Below are 24,115 nucleotides of genomic sequence, written 5' to 3' on the forward strand. Positions count from 1 at the left end.
CTGGCCCCAGAGTGTATCTGCTTTGGCTGGGGGGGAGGAGCCGCTCCCTCGGCCCAGCCCCAGCGTGGACCTGCCTCAGCCAGGGGAGGAGCCCCCCCCTTGGTCCAGCCCCAGTGTGGACCTGCCTCGGCCAGGTGAGGAGTCCCTCCCTGGGCCCAGCTCAGCCCCGCCAGAGCTGTCGCTGCCGGAAAGAGGCGCCTCTTCCCCCAGCCCCAAGCTGCTGCGGTGAGAAAGGGCTGGATGAAGTCCTCTCTCCCCACTGCAGCCCCTGGGCAAATCCCTTGCACCCCAAATCCCTCATCCCTGGCCCCACCCTAGAACTCACCTCCCCTGCACCCAACCCTCTGCCCCAGCTCTGAGCTCCCTCCCACAGCTCCAAAGCCCTCATCCCTGGCCCCACCCCAAAGCCCTCACTCCCTGTACCCCAACCCTTTGCCCCAGCCCTGAGCCCCTCTCACACACCGAACCCCTCATCCCCAGACCCACCTCAGAGCCCGCACCCCCAGCCAGAGCTCTCATCCCCTCCCATCTCAACCTTCTGCCCCAGCCCTGAGCTCCCTCCCACGCTCCGAACCCCTTGGCCCTGGCCCCGCCTGCACCACATGAATTTTGGTATGTGCACCAATATGAAGGTGACGTGTCACACATCACCTCCATGTTGGTGCACATAACAAAATTAATTCCGCACATGGATGTAAAAAATTAGAGGAAACACTGGTGACAAGTATCTGTGATAATCTTTTATTAAACAAAATTTTGAATAGTCTGTTGTGACCCCGGTTTTCCAGCTAATGTATGAATATGCTGCAGATATTGTTAGTCCCACTTAGAACAATATTGAGAATTGACTTGATAATTCAGATTAGAGAATTGAGGCCATTCTGTTTTTGGCAGCTGGGTCTAATTTAAAGTTAAAGCTGAAATTTAAAGCTCCAGATGTGGGACAAGCTATTGAATGAATATGTCGAGAATTGTTGATCTAGTAACCACTAGCATGGGTACATCCACAAATGCAAAGCCTTGGCTCTTAAAGGGAATTATTTTGAAGGAGTCCTGCATACTGTACAATATGAGCTTTGCCATGATTTTGTATTTACATGCTTGCATCACAATGGCCTTAATTATAATTATTCATACTTTTTTAGAATTAGAGAGTTCTATGAGGTGATTACAATTAGAATACAGTGTATATACTGTAGTAGGTACTTGTTATGCCTTCACTATACAGATCCAAACAGTGGCATACAAAAATGTGCAGACATTTCTAATGGAATCCTAAATAAGTTATTTCGTACTGTACAATTTATTATAATAAAAAATACAAACCTTGATGACTGATTTGACTTGTTTTAAACATATAGGAAAAGTAAAGATTCTTCTTTTTTTCATGTCTGCAGGCTGTGCATCTGGCCCAGGCAAGTTTCCAGATTGAGGCCTTTGGCTCCAAATTCATCCTTGACCTCACATTGAATAAGTAAGTGTATGATTGTGGGTTTCTTTGTTTCCTGCTCTTTGTGGCTGTTCTTTTGGAAATAAATAGAGCGATTTCTGAAGGAGAGAGCAGTAGGGTAGGGCAGGTGGAATTCTGTGAGCTTTGGGAAACTCCCACACCACCGAAGTGAGCTTTGGGAAACTCCCACACCACCGAAATGCATTAATATACTAAAACATTTATGAAAATTGGAAAGCTTGCCTAAGCTAGGTATTATAAATATAGCTTTCTTTAAGAAAGGATATGTTCCTATTTATCAGCACTAGAGTATATTTGCATGTAAAGAGGAAAAATAGAAATATAAATTTAGTTTGGGTTCTCAGGAACATAGGCACTGACTTCCTGTGTTCCTGGGGGGTGCTCGACTTCCGCTCTGCCCCAGAACCCACCCCCACTCCACCCCTTCCATGAAGTCCCCACCCCACCTCTTCCTGCCACAGCTCTGCCCCAGGCCCTTTGCCACTCCATCCCTTCCCCCAATCCCCCACCCTTGCCATGCCCCTTCCAGCCCTCATTCTGCTCCAGGCCTTGCCCCCACTCCACCCGTTCCCCTAAGCCCCCACTGTTGCCCTTCCTTTTCTTACCCCCTCTGCCCCTCCCCCGCCTCTTCTTGTCCCCGCCTTGCCTCTTCCTGCTCCCTTCCCCCGCCTCTTCCTGCTCTCGCTCCTCGCCCTCCCCCACAGCACCTACTGCATGCTGCTGAACAGCTGATCTGCGGCAGATGGGAGGCGCTGGGAGGGAGGAGGAGGAGGAGGAGCTGAGCAGTGTATCTGCTGGTGGGCAGGAGGTGCTGGGGGTGGGGAAGACGGAGGTGCTGATCCACGGGGCTGCCGGTGGATGCTGAGCACCCACTATTTTTTTTCCGTGGGTGCTCCAGGGCTGTAACACCCATAGAATTGGCACCTATGCTCAGGAACCAAAACATATTTGCTGAAGTCCCCAAAACCTCTTGGATATGAATTATGAAAAGTATCTCAGTATATATACATTACAGTTATTATCCTTTTCATTCTTAAGTGCTTTATATACAGTACAAGATTCAGTCCACCACGCAAAAGCAGTCATCTGTTGGACAGAAGGTGGCAATCAGGAAGAAAACCGGCAAGCCATGTGCTGCATAACAGTAGTGGAAGAAATTTCCTGTATCTTTGGTTGCCACTTTGATCTTCCTGTTCTAGATGTTGTCAGGCTATATTTTCTTTAAGAATTACCCTTAAAATTGCAGTTCCTGATTATTACACAGGTGCCTGATTCATATCTCTGTACTTTACTCTATTCATCTACAACACTAGCTAAAGCTTAGGTTTGGCTTAGATTGTGAACAGGGTCATTTCCTTCTGATCTGTCTGGAATCCTGGATAGACCAGATATAAATAGCAGTAACTGATAAACAGTTGTAGTTTTCAATTAAGGAATGTATATTTTGAGCCTTAACCAGGTTAGTAGTGATCCATATATCTTCATAAAGGGCCAATTTGAGACAAATGTACTTAAAGTAAGGGATGATACAGGACTTAAAATATAAGTAGCGCTAACTAATATTAAATTATGTGGTTTACCAGGATTTTTGTAAGTTACTGAATTCAGTTATTTAAAGACTATTCTTCATTAAGATGAAGGTGCTTTTCATCTTGGTACATAAATGGCCGAAAAATTATGACACATATGGAAAGAACCTGATTTATTTCCTGCACCGATACACTGTGTGCAGGAGAGAAATGATCAGGAGGAAGTTGTAATTGGCTCTGAGATTCTCAAGCTACTTTGTCCCTATCTGTGCAATAGGGCTGCTCTAAGGTCCCTAAGGGTATGTCTATACTGCACCTGGAAGTGTGCCGACCAGCCTAGTTAGACAGATGCATGCTAGCTCTGCTGGAGCTTGTGCGATTAACAAATAACAGTGTGGATATTGTGGCCTGGGCTAGCTGCCTGAGTACAAGGCTGCTGACCCCCAGGGTCCCCAGTTGGTGGCTAGACCATGCTGTTACCTATGCTGCAATGTTCTACACTGATATTTTTAGTGTGCTAGAAGGAGCAGAGCTAGTGTATGTCTTTTTAGCCTGGCTGGGAGGCATATTCCCATCTACAGTGTAGATGTACTGTAAGGGATCAGACACTAGCGGAGTATTGCTATGGGGAAGAAAGTGAAGCAAAGCTCCCCACTACTTTCTCTACTCAGTCCTGTTCCTTTCCTTAATATTTATACTGAGGATGGGGGGAAAGTTGGCTTTACTCCAACAGTGAATTCCCCTTTTCTGAGGGAATTCTCAGTTGGCCAGCTGTGGCTGGATTTTATCTGTTTTGCAAGATTCAGGTGTTCCAAAGGGGATGGAATTGGAATGAAATTCTAGCCCAAATGCTGGTATTTCTCTGCATTCCCCTATAAGTCAGGGCAATTCTCACAATAATGTTCATACTTTCTCAAGGTGTTTTGATGCATACATTAGCTAATATTTACTAATTTTTGTATCATTAATAACAAAAATGTCAAATTGTTTCCATATAAACATTTGAAAAATATGTAGACTTTCCAAAGGACCTAAATATTTCTGGTACACATTAATTGAATAGTTACTAAATAGAATTATGAATGTATAATAAATATAGTAAATGATCTGTCTAATTAAAGTTTAATGAAGTATCAATTATTGACAGTAGTTTTAAAGCACTACCAATTTTAGTGAAATTTTCATTTGTCTCACTATAGAGAATATGCAATCAAATGGTATGAATGACTATTACTGTTTCTGTCTCTTCATTGTACTTTGCTATGTCATTGGGCTCCAAATTTGTATCAGAAAAGTTTTGTATTGTATCAAAAGGTTGTAGAGATATCTTTTGAGCTTGGATTCTGAATAGGAATTTTAAATCTGCTTACTGCACTTTAAATATGATTTAAAAATTCCACCCAGGTGCCATGTATAGCAGGACAATGACCTGTTGCCAACAGTGGTTTTCTTCAGCTTGCCTTCCACATGCTGAACGCATTAGCTACTATTTTAGTTAAGGGAAGATTGTTTTAAATACTGTTATAGAAAGAGAGATACACAGTGTTCTACCTCATCTCTATTTAAGGGAGGACATGTGGTTCAATGTATAGGGTGCTAGAGTAATTGTTGAAAGATCTGGTTGTATCCTAGCTTTGCCATTGACTGATTGTGTATTTGCATTATTTCTTCATCCAGAAGTAGGTCCCAAGATGTTCTTGTATCCAGAAGGGACAGCAAATTAGACCCATTTTAGCTCCAACCTCCATATGTCCAGGTCTCTCTGTGCCTTAGTTTTCCTATCTGTAAAACATGCTCACCACCACTGTGAAGGTGTTCTTTTTTTTTAATATCTAGGTAAAATGTACTGTATAAATGCATATTATTTTTATTTATTTATTTAGGCTTTCTGTGATCGTGTTGTAAACAGTCTTGTCTCATCTGTATTAGCAACCAAGCCTTTTAACTCCTGCTGAATTGGGGGCCATGGCAGTAGCAGGTCACTTTCCTAGCATACAAGGGATCATATTATTTGAGTTATATGTGAAAATGACAATATAGGAGCCCATTTATAGTTGAGGTTTTGTTTCATTGGTAGGTAAGACTAGAGGTGTAAAGCAGCTTTCATTAGAGATGCAGTTTTTGTCTCATTCTATTCACTGCTTGCACTACCTCTAACATACCTCCCCAAATGTGTCAATATGTTGACATAAACATGCCACTGTATATACTTCTAAAACAGTAAGACTCCCATAGTGCCAGTGTTTGCCATTGTGTGTACTGATACAGAAGGTGATATCTGAAGAAAAAGAATAGTGATATAAAAAAACCCTATTAAATCTGTGATGTACAAAATTCTGTAAGCACTGCATAAAAAATGCATACGCAGCTTGTGCTGTCCTTGAGCATTTCAGCACATTTTAAAACAAAAATGAATCAGCAGAAATTAGTATTTTTCAGTATTAAAGAAGTATTGCTCTCTTCCTGATGTCCAGTTGAGGTCTTACTTTGGTCACTTTGTCAGCAATATTGCAAGTTTCTTGAGGGGCAAAGATGCAAGTATATCAAATATTGTGTTTACAGAGCAACAAGCTGTGGCTTTTTAAAATTAGCTAGGTCACTATATTACCATATCTATTTCTTATTGCTACTCACCTCTTCTGCATGAGCTGTTTTGTTTTTAAAGGTGAACTGGAAGGCTTTTTATCTGCCCACAGCTGAATTTAGAGTTAAGTATTTTTCCTGCAACTAAAGCATTACATGGAATTACATTTGTTAACATACTTTTCAACCTTTACACCCTCACCTTTAAAATGTGAAACAATGGCTGAAAAGCATATGAGGACGTCAGGAGGTGCGGTCAGGGGCAGGCAGGAATAAGGACAAGAAGAGAGGAAAGAGAGCCTAGAGACATCTAGAGCCTTATGGGAGTTGATTAAGTACTGCAGTGTTTCAGCCACAGGAAGAGATCCCAGTGCATTATGGAAGACTGAGAGTCTGGGCAGGGGAGTAAGGAAGATAGTTGGAGAAAGGACAATGAACTACAACTCACATGAAGCACTGCAGTTGCTCAGGTAGCTTGATAGTTTGACTTTTTGTCCTGATTTGGGATAAAAGCTAATGTCAAAATATGAGTATTTCTTGCAGCCAGAAATGCCTATTAGCTCCATATACCAACTTGCCTTTGTATCCAGAATACAAGTAAATGCTCTGGGACTAGATCATCAGCTGGTGTAAATCAATGATATCAGTAGCAAGCTCCCTTTCTTTTGACTGTGCACTAGAAACTAGTAATATATTGGCTTCCTGACTGCACTGGAGCAATATTGATTTATATCAGCTAAGGCTTTGTACCCTAATTTGGTATAATAAAAAGTAACTAGCAACCGAGATAAAATAAACTAGTTAACCACAAAATTTAGACTAACTAGCAACCAAAACCTAATAAACTAGTAACTGGAGTATCATGGGTATATAAATAACGCTATCTGTATTGCCACATTAGCAATTATATCTCAGCATCTAACTCTCTATATACACGCTGCTGCATGCTACACAAGTTTGTTTTAAGTTGACGGGGGCAGGCAGAGGAGGAGGTAAAATGCTTTTTTGTTATGATTTACAGTGAATTCATTTTTGTATTAAGTGAGAACGGAGAAAGCAAATTCTCAGTTGGGAGGAAAGAATCTTTGTTAAAATAAGTGCCTATCAGCACTGGGTAATATAGTAGAATTTAATCTCAATTTAGTCATAATTTAATAAACAATTTAGAGCACTTGTAAAAATAACACCGAATATTGTTTGAATAAATCTTAATGAGGGTGAAGCATAATATGAGGAAAACATTGGCCAAGAAGTTGCTGCTTCTCTAAAGTGCGTAGAACTCTGTCACCAACCAAATGAGAATAGCGGTAAGAAGTGTTAATATTAATGCAAGGCCAAGTAAACCATATGGACAATTCTCTCTTCAAGCTGACAGCCTGGATATTGATGGATGAGAGTGTGGCAGACCTAAGAGCTAAGAGTTGTTGACACAATCACAGCAAGTAATAGATACTATTTTATTATCAAGAAAAAAATTGATTCCAGGATATGGGAAAATTCTTACAGTAAGGCAGAGAGAAATATCTTAATCCCATCAAGGAAAGGAATTCCAGAAATATTAGATTTCCTTCAGATGAGTATATTCTTGGGGCTAAACCGTAAAGGTCCAATTAATAGCAATAAGCCTTGCGATAGAATCTGTCAGATCTTGTCTTTCTTCACTGGGGATATCCTTAGAACTGAGCCGGAGCACCAGAAGTATCATTAGCAGTGTACTAGGGTCTGTCAGATGACTTTGTCTCATATTCCTATCAGAAGGTTCCTGAAGGCTGTAAAGATATTCCGTGTACAGAAACTCATTCTAGTTTATAAGCCTTCACTGTACCACTGTTTGAACCTATGGACTTGCCTACTTTTCTTTATATTAAAAATATCCTTTTTAATAGTAGTAAGGTCGTCCAAAAGCTTATCAAAATAGGGAGCTCAGTCATTGGATCTATAGATTGAAATGTGCTTTATAAGTGATGTAAATTCCACAAGAACATGCCGTAGTCTGAACATCCTTGGAATTCATTCTTAAAGTAAATTCAGCTTTCCGTGAGTCCAAGAAGAGAGAGATCTTGTCATTTTTTCATCCTACTCTAGTGCACGAGGAGACTGATGATGGATGACGGAAGGACTGTTAAATCAGTTTGAAGGAAACAAAGCACGTCAGACAATTAGTAATCTTTTCCATTCAAGATGTAGAGGCAATTAAAGTTTCAGACTTGACCAAAGCATAATTGTTTCTGTGAATTGCACAAGAACAGTGGCAAGCCCCTTTCTAAAAGAATTAAAAATCAGTTCACTGTGATAGGGCAACTCCTGTTAATGAGATCTGTAAATCCATCTATATGCTTTCCACAGTCTTTACACCTTTACAAGGCACATAAGTTGGACCTGACTTCATTTTCATATGCAGCATTTAAGAGAAGAGTACATAATTGTTGAAGGTTGACAAGAAAATAAAGAAAAAGAGATAGTGTTCCTTATTATTATATTGCTTGTTTATTTATACATGTCCATGTTACAAGGATTGATAAAAGATTTAGGCTAAAATTGTGAAAAAATGGTGATAACTTTTTTTCACAAAATTTCACCTGAAAATGGTGATTTTTATTTTGCTTAATCTATGTCCCTCAAAATTTGCTTGTTTGTGAAATTCGACAAAATGACTAATTTAAAATGTAAAACATGAAAATTTCACTTTTTCTTTAAAATGGATCCATAATTTGCCCTTTGGCAATGGCTGTTTCTTGGAATAGGGCCATTTTTGAATCATACGTTTGCAAAATGTGAGCTTTTTGCAGAATGGGTTCAATTTATGCTCATAATGAAATATAAAAACTTATTTCAAGAAGTCTTCCTTTTCTTGGAGAATATTTTGCCCATGTATACTTTAGATGTGATGGGAACGTTTGCTGCTTCTTCAAGGAGTGTCCCTTTGGGTGTTCCACTTTTGGTGTGTTGGCGCCCAGCGCTTATAATCGGAGATTTGTAGTAGCAGTGCCTGGGTTGGCCACGCACGTGCGGCAGCTGCCTCACGCCACGCTGGGCGGCTACTTAGCATGCGCAGCCAACCATCCCTCAGTTCCTTCTCTACCGCCTTTGGCTTGAGTCAGAGCGACAGCAGCACCCCCATCTATTTCGTAAATTGCTTATATTCCTACTTTTATTTATCCCCTTTGTTTCTGTCCCTATTTACCCACTAAACCCCTCCCCACTTTATTTTGTTAGCTTCCCCCGCTACCGGTGGGTATCTGCAATGGTGACTGAACTACGACCATTTTCTATAGACCTGAACCTCCACAGGCATTCCTGGTTCCCCCAGCTTTAAACGTTGCCTGACCTGCAGGCTATCAGTTCCTGTATCGGATGGTCACAGTCAGTGCATCCGCTGTCTCAGGGAAACCCGTGTATCACAGAAGTGTCCACACTGCAAGAAATTATCCGCCAGGACACTGAAAGCCAGGGACCTCCAACTAAAATGATTAATGATGGAGAAATCCCTCAGGCCAGCCTCCGACCCAGAGTCCAGGACTCCCCCTGGCCAACAGTCTCCAGCAACAGAGTCAGACAAGGGGTCCACCCAAACTGTGTCTAATGACCCTGCACCTAAGAAGGTGACCAAACATTGGTCACAGTTATTGCCACAGAGAGATCCCCATAAAAAGAAGTGGTCTCCTGGCAAAAAAAGTGCCCTGGTACCGATGGCACCGAGAACCTCGGACCGAGAGGCACTGGGAACGTCCGTACCAAGGTGTTCTGAGGAGCCAAGACACGGACGCAGCCAGGCTCTCACTCAGGTGCATGAGCTAAAGCTAAGCTCCCTACCTCGGCACTGAGAGTGCCGAAGAATGCCTCAGCACTGGCTAGTGTAGTGGCGCCACCTGCTGCATATACACAGTCTAACAAGACCTCAGAACCGTCAGAGCATATTATGCTGTCATCCATGGCGCCGAGCTTCCCGGTACTGCAACCCTTCACCAAACAGGAGGACCAATCTCCTCCACACTGGGAACCCCTCTGTTCGGCACCGACGGCACCCCAGTCAGGGAAGGACTGAGCCGAATAGGCACTCCTATTGGATCTGCACCCCCGCTATCCAGTGATGACGACGAAGAGGATGACTCGAGCCTTTACACCCCTTGTTGTCCCTCTCCGAAACCGGGACCCTTTCACCAACAACTACCTATGCATGGAAAAGCTGGGAAGCAAAACCATGGATGCCACTGCCTGATGTTGTGCCACCCAATCGGCCATACTGGGACCCATGGGCAATCTGCAGAGCCCAGAATATTAAACCCCCCCAACCTACCAGCGTCATGGGTTACCCGGTCCTCTTCACCCCTGAACCCACAACCATCAGAGGAGTAGGGGGAAGAGGGAGAGAAGCAGGAAGAGGCTCCTGAAGGCGATACACTGCCACCCACCCATTTTCATCCTCGTCCCCGGACAAAATAATTATGCCACTGCCTCCCACCACAGGAGATGACTTCAAGTCCTTCCAGAACTTATTCAAAAGAGTTGCAGAATCCCTGGACATCTCTTTAGCAGAGTTGTCAGAGACTCAACACGAACTTACTGACATCTTGCAGGCATCCCTATCAGCAAAGATAGCTCTGCCCATCAATGCTGCTATAATGGATCCTGCAAAGATAATATGGCAGAAACCTGTTACTGTCCCACTCTCCTGTAAATGCTCAGACAGAAAATATTATGAGTTCTTATTTACTCACCCGGCTTCAAATTCACTGGTCATAGAGGCAGTAAACCAAAGGGGAAAACAGCATCAGTCAAAAACCACCCTTTATGACAACTGGAAAAGTCTTGACCACTTTGGACGCAAAGCCTATTCCAATTCCTATTCCTATTCGTGTTCCCCGCGATTCCTCTGTTGAGCAGGGTGCTACACAAAATCAGATAGGACAAGCCAAGCTCATACTTATTGCACCCACATGGTCCAGGCAAACGTGGTTCCCATACCTGAGACAGATGGCAGTGAAACTTCCTCAAATCCTTTCGCTACTTCCTTACCTCCTGACACAGGATGCTGGCCACGTCAATCACCCCAACCTAGCGGGAGGACATGTTCATCGAACGTCTCAGGGACAGCTGACACAGAACTTGGAGCCTGGAGGATTTCACTGTCTGAGAAGTTAGACATGGATATGGAGAGCAGGAAAGCATCCCAGGAGCAGGAGCATGTGATGCAGAATGAGATGCTTCACATTATGAGGGACCAATCAGACATGTTGAGGCATCTGGTTGAGCTGCAGGAACAGAAGAAGGAGGCTAGAGTCCTTCTGCAGCCCCTGCTGAACTGCCAGTAAGCATCACCCAACTCACAACCTCTTTCCCCAAAATGTTCCATGAGGGCATGGGGGAAAAGTCAATTATCCCTTGCACTCAACTTAGGGAGAGGGTACAAAGTGCAGAAGGCACGCATTCACAGACCTTTGGTGGAAATATGGCCTTTGGCGTGTCATTAAAGAGTGATACTTTAACAGAGTAGAAAATGATTTAAGTAATATTTTTAGCTAATATCTTCTACTTTTGTACTAAGAGTAATTGGCATGAGTGGGATAAAAAAATAATCCCATTTGTGATGAAGAACCATCATAATTCACCTGTACCTGCCTCAACTGGATAAATTTCATATCCCACAATAATCTGTTATGTAGCATCTCTCTCTCTCTCTCTCTCTTTCTCTTTAGTTCTTCTCCTTGTTAAAGCATTCAAAGTTACATGTTCTCATATTAGTGTCATTTTTTAAAATTATATAAATAAAAAGTAGTTTGACTTTTCTTCTTACTTGAATAAAGTAGTAAATGCTATTCTGTATTTGTGTGCAATCTGATCTGTAGTGTAAGCTTATTTAGTTTTCCTATGTATGTTGTCAGGAACAGATTACAGCAGAGTTTTCTCATAGTATTTTTTTCATCCAGCATTGAAGGACTTCTCCGTTGTTACTCTGCAGTTCAAGAATAGTGCTCTTCATTAATTTATGCTATATTGTGCTAGCAGAACCATATGAGCAGATTTAATTTTCTATTTTAAGCTAGTGGGAGGGATGTAAGAAGCTAAACCAGAAGTTATAAAAACATTTAAGTAAAAATGTCTGTCCATTTTGAACATTTTATTGATGAGGTGAGTTAGTGTTGTCATTTTTCTGCTGCACCACTAGCCTCTGCCTGACCTAGACGTGGCATTGGCTGGCAGTCTGGCACCAGGATCTAAAAATGAACTGTTCCATGTGATATGAGCTCAGATCAAACTGGAACCAGTGCCAAAAAGATCTTTCCAAGCCGGAATTGTTCTGGGAAAACACATGTACAACAGTACAGAATCTTTTGTGTATTCTAACTACCTAAAAGTGTTTTAAAAACCACAACACTTGTACTCTCTTTAAAAGAACTGGTTAGGTTAGAATGTGGTTTTAAACAAACCTTGGTCATGAGGAGATTCCTACCCCCTCACCTATGTGTGGTAAACAAGGCACTGAGATGATGAGGACCAGATTGTCCTCTTAGGTCTGAACATTTGGTGCTGTGAGGAGGTTATTGTCTTGGTCCTAAAGGGCATTACTTCCCAGATTGTTCCAAAGCTGTGCTGGGGGTGTTTTCAACCAGCACGAATATGCAAAGGTAGCACTCTAGTATAATTTCAGTTAGTGATTAAATAGCCTTTCTTTCTGTAGCATTTGCAATATTCCTACAAAACTTGTGACTTCAAAAGAACATATTCCAGTAGAACAGTTTTTGACTTGCTTCCACCTGTTGTTCAACATATTTGCTAAGCAGCGATATGAGAAGTATAAAATAGATTGATGACAGTGATTTGGGGCATTGGTCGTATCATAACAGACAACTGACAGAAATTGCTTTAGTAAATGTCTTTCTTATCCTGGCAACACATTATTAGAATGCTTAAGAAGAGATTCTCTTCACAAACTTAGAGGTGTTGGTATGATCTCAGTAGATTTTAAGTTTGCTTTCAGATAAGAATGAACAATGGGTTATCCAGAGCACTGAGGTATACATCAGCAATACTTCTATCATATTGGAAACATTTTCAACCACTTTTTTGATGCGTTGTTTATTTGCCAAATTCTTGACCAGAGGATACCCGGGTTATCCCCTCAGAAAAGACTACTGTTTTCTTTGGGAGAGTCAAGCCTTCATTTTTTCCGAAGCGCCTGTCTTTTTCTTTTTCTTTTTCCCCCTCTTCTCTTCTTCCCTTCCCTCACCTGGCCCCCACCCACCTTCCACTGCTCTTAATAGCCCTTTCTGTAAGCTTAGACAGAGTCTAGCCCTGGTCTACACTAGACATTGAGGTCGAATTTAGCCGCGTTAAATCAATGTAAACCTGCACCCATCCACATGATGAAGCCCTTTTTTTCGACTTAAAGGGCTCTTAAAATCGATTTCCTTACTCCACCCCCGACAAGGGGATTAGCGCTGAAATCGGTTTTGCTGGGTCGAATTTGGGGTACTGTGGACACAATTAGATGGTATTGGCCTCCGGGAGCTATCCCAGAGTGCTCCATTGTGACTGCTCTGGACACCACTCTCAACTCAGATGCACTGACCAGGTAGACAGGAAAGGGCCCGCAAACTTTTGAATTTCAAATTCCTGTTTGGCCAGTGTGGCAAGCTGCAGGTGACCATGCAAAGCTCATCAGCAGAGGTGACCATGCAGAGCTCATCAGCAGAAGTGACCATGATGGAGTCCCAGAATCGCAAAAGAGCTCCAGCATGGATCGAACGAGAGGTACGGGATCTGATCGCTGTATGGGGAGAGGAATCCGTGCTATCAGAACTACGTTCCAGTTTTCGAAATGCCAGAACATTTGTGAAAATCTCCCAGGGCATGAAGGACAGAGGCCATAACAGGGAACTGAAGCAGTGCCGCGTGAAACTTAAGGAGCTGAGGCAAGCCTACCAGAAAACCAGAGAGGCCAATGGCCGCTCCGGGTCAGAGCCCCAAACGTGCCGCTTCTATGATGAGCTGCATGCCATTTTAGGGGGTTCAGCCACGACTACCCCAGCCGTGTTGTTTGACTCCTTCAATGGAGGTGGAGGCAACACGGAAGCAGGTTTTGGGGACAAGGAAAACGATGATGATGAGGTTGTAGATAGCTCACAGCAAACAAGCAGAGAAACCGGTTTTCCCAACAGCCAGGAACTGTTTCTCACCCTGGACCTGGAATCAGTACCCCCCGAACCCACCCAGGGCTGCTTCCCAGACCCACCAGGCGGGGTAGGGACATCTGATGAGTGTACCTTTTTAAAATACTATACAAGGTTTAAAAGACAGCATGTTTAATGATTAATTTGCCCTGGCATTCATGGCTCTCCTGGATATACTCCCAAAGCCTTTGCAAAAGGTTTCTGGGGAGGGCAGCCTTATTCCATCCACCAGGGTAGGACACTTTACCACTCCAGGCCAGTAGCACATACGTGGGAATCATTGTAGAACAAAGCATTGCACTGTATGTTTGCTGGCGTTCAAACAACATCCATTCTTTATCCTCAGGAGAGTGATATTATTCATGGTCACCTGGTTGACATAGGGTGCTTTTCTTAAGGGGACATTCAGAGGTGCCCGTTCCAGCTGGGCTGTTTACCTATGGCTGAACAGAAATGTTCCTCGCTGTTAGCCACTCGGTGGGGGGAGGCAAAATGCGACCTTGTAACGAAAGCACATGTGCTATGTATGTAATGTTAACAGCAAGGTTTACAGTGAAAGAGTGTACCCATTGTTCTATAAAATGTGTCTTTTCAAATACCACTGTCCCTTTTTTTTCTCCACCAGTTGCATGTGTTTCAAGGATCACAAGATCTTCTCCTTCCCAGAGGCTAGCGAAGATTAGAAGACGAAAAAAACGCACTCGCGATGAAATGTTCTCTGAGCTCATGCTGTCCTCCCACACTAACAGAGCACAGACGAATGCATGGAGGCAGACAATGTCAGAGTGCAGGAAAGCACAAAATGACCGGGAGGAGAGGTGGCTGGCTGAAGAGAGGGCTGAAGCTGAAAGGTGGCAGCAGCATGATGAGAGGAGGCAGGATTCAATGCTGAGGCTGCTGGAGGATCAAACTAATATGCTCCAGCATATGGCTGAGCTGCAGGAAAGGCAGCAGGAGCACAGACCGCCGCTACAGCCCCTGTGTAACCAACCGCCCTCCTCCCCAAGTTCCATAGCCTCCTCACCCAGACGCCCAAGAACGTGCTGCGGGGGCCTCCGGCCACCCAGCCACTCCACCCCAGAGGATTGCCCAAGTGACAGAAGGCTGGCATTTAATAAGTTTTAAACTTTTAAAGTGCTGTGTGGCCTTGTCCTTCCCTCCTCCACCACCCCTCCTGGGCTACCTTGGTAATTATCCCCCTATTTGTGTGACGAATTAATAAAGAATGCATGAATGTGAAGCAACAATGACTTTATTGCCTCTGCAAGTGGTGGTCGAAGGGAGGTGGGAAGGTGGTTAGTTTACAGGGAAGTAGAGTGAACCAAGGGGCGGGGGGTTTCGTCAAGGAGAAACAAACAGAACTTTCACACCGTAGCCTGGCCAGTCATAAAACTGGTTTTCAAAGCTTCTCTGATGCGCACCACATCCTCCTGTGCTCCTCTAACCACCTTGGTGTCTGGCTGTGTGTAACCAGCAGCCAGGCGATATGCCTCAACCTTCCACCCTGCCATAAATGTCTCGCCCTTACTCTCACAGATATTGTGGAGTGCACAGCAAGCAGTAATAAGAGTGGGAATATTGGTTTCGCTGAGGTCTAACCGAGTCAATAAACTGCACCAGCGCGCTTTTAAACGTCCAAATGCACATTCTACCACCATTCTGCATTTGCTCAGCCTGTAGTTGAACAGCTCCTGACTACTCTCCAGGCTGCCTATGTATGGCGGCATAAGTCATGGCATTAAGGGGTAGACTGGGTCCCCAAGGATAACTATGGACATTTCAACATCCCCAACGGTTATTTTCTGGTCTGGGAAGAAAGTTCCTTCCTGAAGCTTTTGAAACGGACCAGAGTTCCTGAAGATGCGAACGTCATGTACCTTTCCCGGCCATCCCACGTTGATGTTGGTGAAACGTCCCTTGTGATCCACCAGTGCTTGCAGCACTATTGAAAAGTACCCCTTGCGGTTTATGTACTCACCGGCTTGGTGCTCCGGTGCCAAGATAGGGATATGGGTTCCGTCTATGTCCCGTCTATGTTAGGGAATCCCATTGCAGCAAAGCCATCCACTATGACCTGTACATTTCCCAGAGTCACTACCCTTGATATCAGCAGATTTTTGATTGCATTGGCTACTTGCATCACAGCAGCCCTCACAGTAGATTTGCCCACTCCAAATTGATTCCCGACTGACCGGTAGCTATCTGGTGTTGCAAGCTTCCACAGGGCTATTGCCACTCGCTTCTCAACTGTGAGGGCTGCTCTCATCTTGGTATTCTTGCACCTTAGGGCAGGGGAAAGCAAGTCACAAAGTTCCATGAAAGTTTCGCAGCCACTGGGAATCATCCCAGACCTGCAACACTATGTGGTCCCACCAGTCTGTGCTTGTTTCCCGAGCCCAGAATCGGCATTCCACCGCATGAGCCTGCCCCATTAGCACCGTGATGCCCACATTGCCAGGGCATGTGCTTTGAGAGAAGTCTGTGTCCATGTCCTCATCACTCTCGTAACCGCGCTGACGTCGCCTACTCGCCCGGTTTTGCTTTGCCAGGTTCTGGTGCTGCATATACTGCTGGATAATGTGTGTGGTGTTTAATGTGCTCCTAATTGCCAAGCTGATCTGAGCAGGCTCCATGCTTGCCGTGGTATGGTGTCTGCACAGAAAAAAGGTGCGGAACGATTGACTGCTGTTGCCCTGATGGAGGGAGGGGTGACTGACGACATGGCTTATAGGGTTGGCTTACAGGGAATTAAAATCAACAAAGGGGGTGGCTTTGCGAGAAACTGAATTGGCTGCCTCAAGGATAGAACTCAAAACCTCAAAACTGGGTTTAGCAGGCCATTGATTTCACAGAGGGAGGGAGGGAGGAGAAAATGAATACAAAACAAATCTGGTCTATTTCTTGTTTTGAACCACTTCATCTATCTTTATACATCTTGCTGGCAGCAGACTGTGCACTACGACCGCTAGCCATCGTCACCTCCTGGGTGCTCGGCAGAAGACAGTGCAGTATGACTACTGGCCATCGTCTTCTGCTAGCTGCAGATTAAAAGACAGTGCTCTGCCAGTATGACTCAATCGCCATGAGACGAAACAAGGGAAATGACCTGGCTGAGTCACTCCCATGTTTGCCCAGGCGCCCAGTTAAAAGAGCACCCAGGACTACGTCGACGACGGCTACCAGTTATACTGCACTGTCTGCTGCCAAAAGGCAATAAACTGCTGCTGTGTAGCAATGCAGTACCACGTCCGCCAGCACCCAGGAGACATACGGTGATGGTTAGCTGAGCGGGCTCCATGCTTGCCGTGGTATGGCATCTGCACAGGTAACTCAAGAAAAAAGGCGCAAAATGATTGTCTGCCCTTGCTTTTACGGAGGGAGGGAGGGAGGGAGGGAGGGAGGGAACGGGGGCCTGACGATATGAACCCAGAACCACCCGCGACAATGTTTTAGCCCCATCAGGCACTGAGATTTCTACCCAGAATTCAAATGGGTGGTGGAGACTGCGGGAACTGTGGGATAGCTACCCACAGTGCAAAACTCCGGAAGTCGATGGTTGCCTCGGTACTGTGGACACAGTTCGCTGACTACATGCACTTAGAGCATTTGTGTGGGGACACACATACTCGACTGTATAAAAATGCTTTCTACAAAACCGACTTCTATAAATTCGACCTAATTTCGTAGTGTAGGCATACCCTAAGAGCAGTCTTTCAGGGCCCTACCAGCTGCCTGCACTATCATTCCTGCCGTGCTGAGATTGATTGCTTGATCATCACATTCATATATCTTTTCTCTGCACAGTGAATGGAAAAAATGGTGCAGAGTGTGCCTTTCATGTTTTTCACTGAAATTTTGCTTTTTGTAGCAAATTCTGAAACTGGTGATGAATATGAAAACAATATACCATATAATATACCATTAGCTCTGGGGTCTGAACCAATGTTTAATGCATCAGCTTAATTGGCACCTTCCTTGAGTAATGCTGTGGAAAAAGGGTAACTGTTGACCTGGCACATGCTTAAAACATGAACGATTCAGTTTTCCCTCTAATGTTAATGAGTTCCTTTATTGAGCATATAAGTAAGTTATTTCAGATGCTGTGTCTGTATATGCGACTGCTAAGCAGCAAGAACTTTTCATATTTTGAAAGACTAGAAGACCTTTCTGCAAGGTGAGAGCTTTCTCAGATTTCACTTTGGCAGAGTTTCTTTGCCTTAGTCAGTTTTATGGGGAGTTTGAACTGAACAAAATGTACTGTAAAGAGGATAACTAGTAAACAAGTGCCCTCATATTATATGGTACAAAGTAAAGAAGTCTGAGTTAGATACATCATTATTATTAACATTACTGCTAATATTTGAAATAAAATATTAGAAATGTGGTGTGGCTTTAAGGTGTGACTGAAATTCAGATCCATTCAGAAATACGGTGCTCTGAAGTTGATTATCTTTTTTTTTTTAAATTGATTTGCAAGTTTTTGCCCATAATTCATTTTTGTGGCTGGCATTGTACTTGGTCTCTGCTGGAAGGTTGAGTTTCAGAGGTTTGAGTTTGGTGAAGATGGAAAAAATACCCTAATGTTTTAGAAACTATAATCATGCTTCTTGGAGCAAGGCTACAGCAAAAACAGCCTGAAATTTGGATGGACGAAATTCTCATTGGTTTGAAGCAAATTTATTTTGATTTAACAAAGTTATAATTATTAGAAAATTGGATACTGAACATCTGCAGTACAAACCTTCTATATGTCTATAAGTGCACAACACATTTTTACAGATACAGGACTTGATCCTGCAAAGACTTTATGCTTTGTGAGTTGTTCCAATGACGTAGTTGTGCTCAAGTCTTTGCAGGATTGAGGCTATAGTCAGGTATACATCTGTAGGTACAAAGACTTATAAGCTTTGCTGGTTTTGCACAAGGGTGAAATGGAGTGGAAGTTTTTCTAAAAAAATATGCTCTAGTTCAATCACAGCTATTGGACATGAAGCAGGAATTAATTCGGGAGGTCCTGTGTTATACAGGAGATAAGACAAGTGATCACAATGGTTTCTTCTGGCCTTAAAATCTATCAAACTATGAAATACATTCCTGTGCTGAAGGCTGGCACAAGTCCTCTGCTATATACCATTAAGTTCTGCATAAATTTGCATCGTCTTTGTGCTAGACCTCCTCACAGGATGAATTTAACTCAAGGTGAATAGTAGTAGAGAAAAGAACTTTCAAATTCTGCTGACAAAGCCAGCAAACAGTAATCTGATTACCTCCAGATTTTATATTTTATTCCTTTTTCTACCTTCCACCCCCCCAAAAAAACATAGGAAATTTGAATGGAAAAATAAATAGAAACCTGCTGGCAATTCTGCAAGATTAAGCATTCAAAAGTCAGGAAGTGTTAAAATTTGTCTTTTTTTCAAATGTATATGTAATGTATTAACCCTTTGTTGTTAATGTATGCTGTAAAATATATAGGCTGCGCAAACTGGGATTCGTTAATATTATTGTAGCAAGATTTATTTTATAACTTTTTGACTTTTGAGTTTTTAATATAACTAATGCTGGGGCTTGTTGTTTTTTACACATTCAATAAGTACATGTTTAGAGTGTGGTGTGTGCACTTGTGTATGTATCACACTTCAGGGAGTCTCAGCATTAGATAACAGAATTCCATATCTCGTGTAGTTCATGAGTCCTGTTTTACAAGCACTCTGCAAAACTTTCATTTACTTCAGTGGAAGTTCAACATGCAAAGGGCTAAATGCTCCCTATATTTATCCAGACTAATTAGACTGCATAATTATTTTCCTTTGTCTTTGGTAGGGTTTATAACTGTGATATGGCAGTGTAAAGAAGCTTGCTTCTCAATTATTGAGTCCAGCCAATAATGAAAAAAAAATAAAGAAAGGAAAACAACAGTCTTATTCGCAAAAAGAAAAGGAGTACTTGTGGCACCTTAAAGACTAACACATTTATTTGAGCATAAGCTTTCGTGAGCATCCAATGAAGTGAGCTGTAGCTCACGAAAGCTTATGCTGAAATAAATTTGTTAGTCTCTAAGGTGCCACAAGTACTCCTTTCCTTTTTGCGAATACAGACTAACATGGCTGCTACTCTGAAACCTGTCACAATTTTTCAGCTTAAGCATAATAATACTGGAGTCAGCCTCATAAGCAGGCTTTGGTGTTGCTAGGGCATCTGAGAAAAATGTGAATATGTTTCCAATACTGCAAGGGTCCTAAGACATTCTCGTAAGTAAAATGATTCTAAATATTCCATCTGGGGTTACTAATGGAGGGAATTTGATGGTACTGATTGCCTCCAGAGTTGTTAAGATGGCTTCTTATCATATTGGCAAAGAAGTGAGCATTATTTTTCAGGAATAGGAAATCAGATGAGTGCTACTACCAAAGTAAATTATGGGAACGGTCTCAGAATCTGGTGTGGTCATTTCTCCAACTGACAGGATCAGGTCAATTTTTTTCTCTCACAAACATAAATACTCTATTAACCTTAATGAAATAAAGATAATAGAGAAAGATAATTAAAAGAGTAGACACAACATCCATTTCTATTGTTCATTTGACTCTTCTTCTACTAGTGAAGAGACGTAACTGTTTAAATCTGGAAGAATGAGTCTAATCTGCAAAACCAGGGAAGATATAGAGTGTGTGACCTAGTGGTTAGAGCACTGGACTGGGAATCAGGGTTCTATTCCTGATTTTGCCACTGAACTTCTGGGTGACCTTGGGCAAGTCACTTCACCTCTCTCTGTCTCAGTTTCCCCATCTATAAAATGGGGAAAGTTATATTTACCTCTTTTGTAAAAAGGTCTACTTTTTACGGATCTACTGCTGAAAACTGCTATATAAGAGCTTAGTATTATTCAACATGTCTAATAAATAGGGCTGTCAAGCAATTAAAAAAGTTAATCGTGAATAATCGCATGATTAAAAAAATAACCATTTATTTAAATATTTTTGGATGTTTTCTACATTTTCAAATATATTGGTTTCAATTACAACATAGAATACAAAGTGTACAGTGCTCAGTTTATATTTATTTTTTATTACAAATATTTGCACTGTAAAAAACAAAAAAAATAATATTTTTCAGTCCCCCATTTCAAGGACTGTAATGCAAGCTCTTTATCATGAAAGTTGAATTTACAAATGTAGAATTTTGTAAAAGAAACCTGCATTCAAAAATAAAACAATGTAAAACTTTAGAGCCTACAAATTCAGAGTCTTACTTCTTGTTCAGCCAATCACTCAGACAAACAAGTTTGTTTACATTTGCAGGAGATAATGCTGCCCGCTTCTTGTTTACAGTGTCATCTGAAATTGAGAACAGGAGCTCACATGGCACTGTTGTAGCGTCACAAGATATTTACATGCCAGATATGCTAAAGATTCATATGTCCCTTTATGCTTCAATGACCATTCCAGAGGACATGTGTCCATGCTGATGACAAGTTCTGCTCGACAGTGATCCAAAGCAGTGCAGACTAACACATGTTCATTTTCATCATCTGAGTCAGATGCCACCAGCAGAAGGTTGATTTTCTTTTTTGGTGGTTCAGGTTCTGTAGTTTCTCCATCGGAGTTTTGCTATTTTAAGACATCTGAAAACATGCTGCACACCTCATCCCTCTCAGATTTTGGAAGGCACTTCAGATTCTTAAACCTTGGGTCGAGTGTCATAGCTATCTTTAGAAATCTCACATTGATATCTTCTTTGCATTTGTCAAAGTGTTCTTAAAACAAACAACATGGGTCATCATCCGAGACTAGTATAGCATGAAATATATGGCAGAATGCGGGTAAAACAGAGCAGGAGACATACAATTCTTCCTCAAAGAGTTCAGTCACAAATTTAATTAATGAATTATTTTTTAACGAGCATCATCAGTATGGAAGCATGTCCTCTGGAATGGTGGCCGAAGCATAAAAGGGCATACAAATGTTTAGCATATCTGGCACGTAAATACCTTGCAAAGCCAGCTACAAAATTGCCATGCAAACGCCTGTTCTCACTTTCAGAGGACCTGGAACAAGACTTTATATCACGGGAAGTAGGGTCCAGACTTACAAAGACCAAAAACACAGCCCCAGGAAAAGAATGCATTTGCTACAACTTCCTGAAAAAATGAGACCCCGGTTGCATAGTACTAACTGCCGTTTTCAACTAATACAAACAGTTCCGCCGTACTCCCAGCTCCTGGAAGAAGTCAATGATGGTGCTCGTCTACAAGAAAGGCGAGCAAGATGACCTCAACAACTGGAGACCCATGTACAAACTGTATGCCAGCTGCCTTGCGGCTAGGATCACAGACTGGTCATCAGCTCCACCCAGAAAGTCATGTGAAGGCTGCTACAAACACAACTTTGTCCTTCAGACTGCCATCCACGTGGCCTGGAGGGCACGGAGGCAATGTGCCATAGCATGGCTCAAACTGGCTAATGCTTTTGGATCGATGCCCCACCAGCACATTTTTGCCATGCTGCGAGAGTTCAGGATATCTGAAAACTTTCTCCAACTGGTCAGGGAATTGTATGAAGGCTGCACCACCACCACCATCCGCTCCATGGAAGGCGTGACGCCCGAAATTCCTATCCATAGCAGCGTGAAGCAAGGCTGCCCCCTGAGCCTCATCGTTTTCAATTTAGCCATGGAGCTGCTCATTCGAGCGATCTCCAGCGATCTAGGCGGTTTCAATCTATGCGACAATGGAGTGAATATCCTGGCCTATGCAGATGATCTGGTCCTGATTGCAGACAACCCTGAAAGTCTCCAACAAATGCTTGACATCACCAGCCAGGCTGCCAACTGGATGGGACTCCACTTCAATCCCAGGAAGTATGCATCGCTGCATATTGATGGCAGTAGAAGGGACTTGGTCCAGGAGACGCCGTTTCAGATCCAGGGTGAACACATGATCTTTCTTGAGAACAGGCAAGTGTACTAACATCTCCACGTCCAGCAGACACCTGAGGATATCATCGCAGAGATCCTACTAGGTGTGGCCAGGATCGACTCCTCCCTACTGGCCCCATGGCAGAAGATCAATGGCTTGAACGCCTTCCTGATCCCCCCCATATCTCATTTGTCCTGAGGGGATCTGCCATGGCGAAGGTACCTCTTACCAAGGCAGACAGCACCATCCGGCAGCTGGTGAAGAAGTGGATGTTCCTTCCCCAGAGGGACAGCAATGAACTGGTGTACATCTCGCACAGGCAGGGTGGCACCAATGTCTCTCGAATGATCTGTGCGACGTTGCCGTGATCACTCACGCCTTCTGATGTGCCCACTGAGGAACATCGCAGAGAGTGCTCTGCAGGATGCCATCAAGAAGCAAATCGCCAGGACCCCCTCCAACCAAGATGTCGCCACCTACCGGAGCGGCTCGCTGGAAGGTGAATTTGGAAGAGAGGAGAGACTTTGTTTTGTTCTGGACTCGTGCCTGCAACGCTACATGATGACTGGAGAAGCGTATCAGCTGCCACTGGATGTAGTGCAAGGAATGCCAGGAGCTGGAAGTCCTGGTGCCAAAAGTGAAGAATACAGATCACACTATCATCACTCTGAGAACTAGAACCATGCTGGAGAGGACCCTGAAGGATGCCATCTGCTGCCAACATGTGGGAAAACCTAAGACGGAAGCTGGAACAGGACAAGGCATTCAAGGTGACATGCAAGTGGGACACCAACAACCACTTCCTCCCCAGGGGCAGCTTCACCCAATTTGCCGACTGGAGGTTCATCCACAGGGCCCAGCCCATCTGCGTCTCACTGAACGGAGCCGTCCACCATGGGAATCAGGGGAAGCAATGCAGGAAGTGTGACTACGTCAACAAGATACTACTCGGCGTCCTCTGTAGCTGCAAGCCACATTCGAGAGCTTGGCAGCTGCAACACAGTGCCATCCAAGATTGACTGGCCAGAGCCATCCTGCCACCCATCAGGAAGGTTGTCATAAACTCCGCCATGCCTGGAACCGACAGCCAACTGCGACCAGACATCGTCATCACCAACGAGGACCAGAAGAAGATTGTCATGGTGGAGGTCACAGTTCCTATCGAGAACAGGACCCCGGCCTTCCACGATGCCCGAGCTCAAAAGGTGGAGAAATACGCCCCTCTGGCTGAAACCTTGAGAGCTAAGGGTTACCAGGTTCAGACACATGCACTGATTGTCGGAGTCTTGGGCGCATGGGACCCCAGTAATGAGCAAGTGCTGAGAGAATGCGGAATCGGTCAACGTTACGCTCGGCTGATGCGGCAACTCATGGTGTCGGACGCCATCAGATGATTGAGGGATATCTACATAGAGTAAATCACAGGACATCGGCAATACCAGAA

General features: G+C 43.5%; 1 protein-coding gene across 9 annotated transcripts in view; it reads left to right on the forward strand.

The window, feature by feature from the left end:
• Positions 1-24,115, forward strand: part of ADAM23 (ADAM metallopeptidase domain 23) — a 179,673-nt gene that overhangs the window by 32,054 nt on the left and 123,504 nt on the right. For all 9 annotated transcript variants that reach the window (XR_005295655.2, XR_005295656.2, XM_043505643.1 and 6 more), the window contains exon 3: positions 1,398-1,474. Coding sequence is in view for 7 of the 9 variants with exons in the window: in XM_043505643.1 (XP_043361578.1) it covers positions 1,398-1,474 (77 nt within the window). In the remaining 2 variants the exon portion in view is untranslated. The remainder of the gene's footprint in view (positions 1-1,397; positions 1,475-24,115) is intronic.

Source organism: Dermochelys coriacea, chromosome 11 (assembly GCF_009764565.3).
Source record: "Dermochelys coriacea isolate rDerCor1 chromosome 11, rDerCor1.pri.v4, whole genome shotgun sequence".
Taxonomy (NCBI): Eukaryota; Metazoa; Chordata; order Testudines; family Dermochelyidae; genus Dermochelys; species Dermochelys coriacea.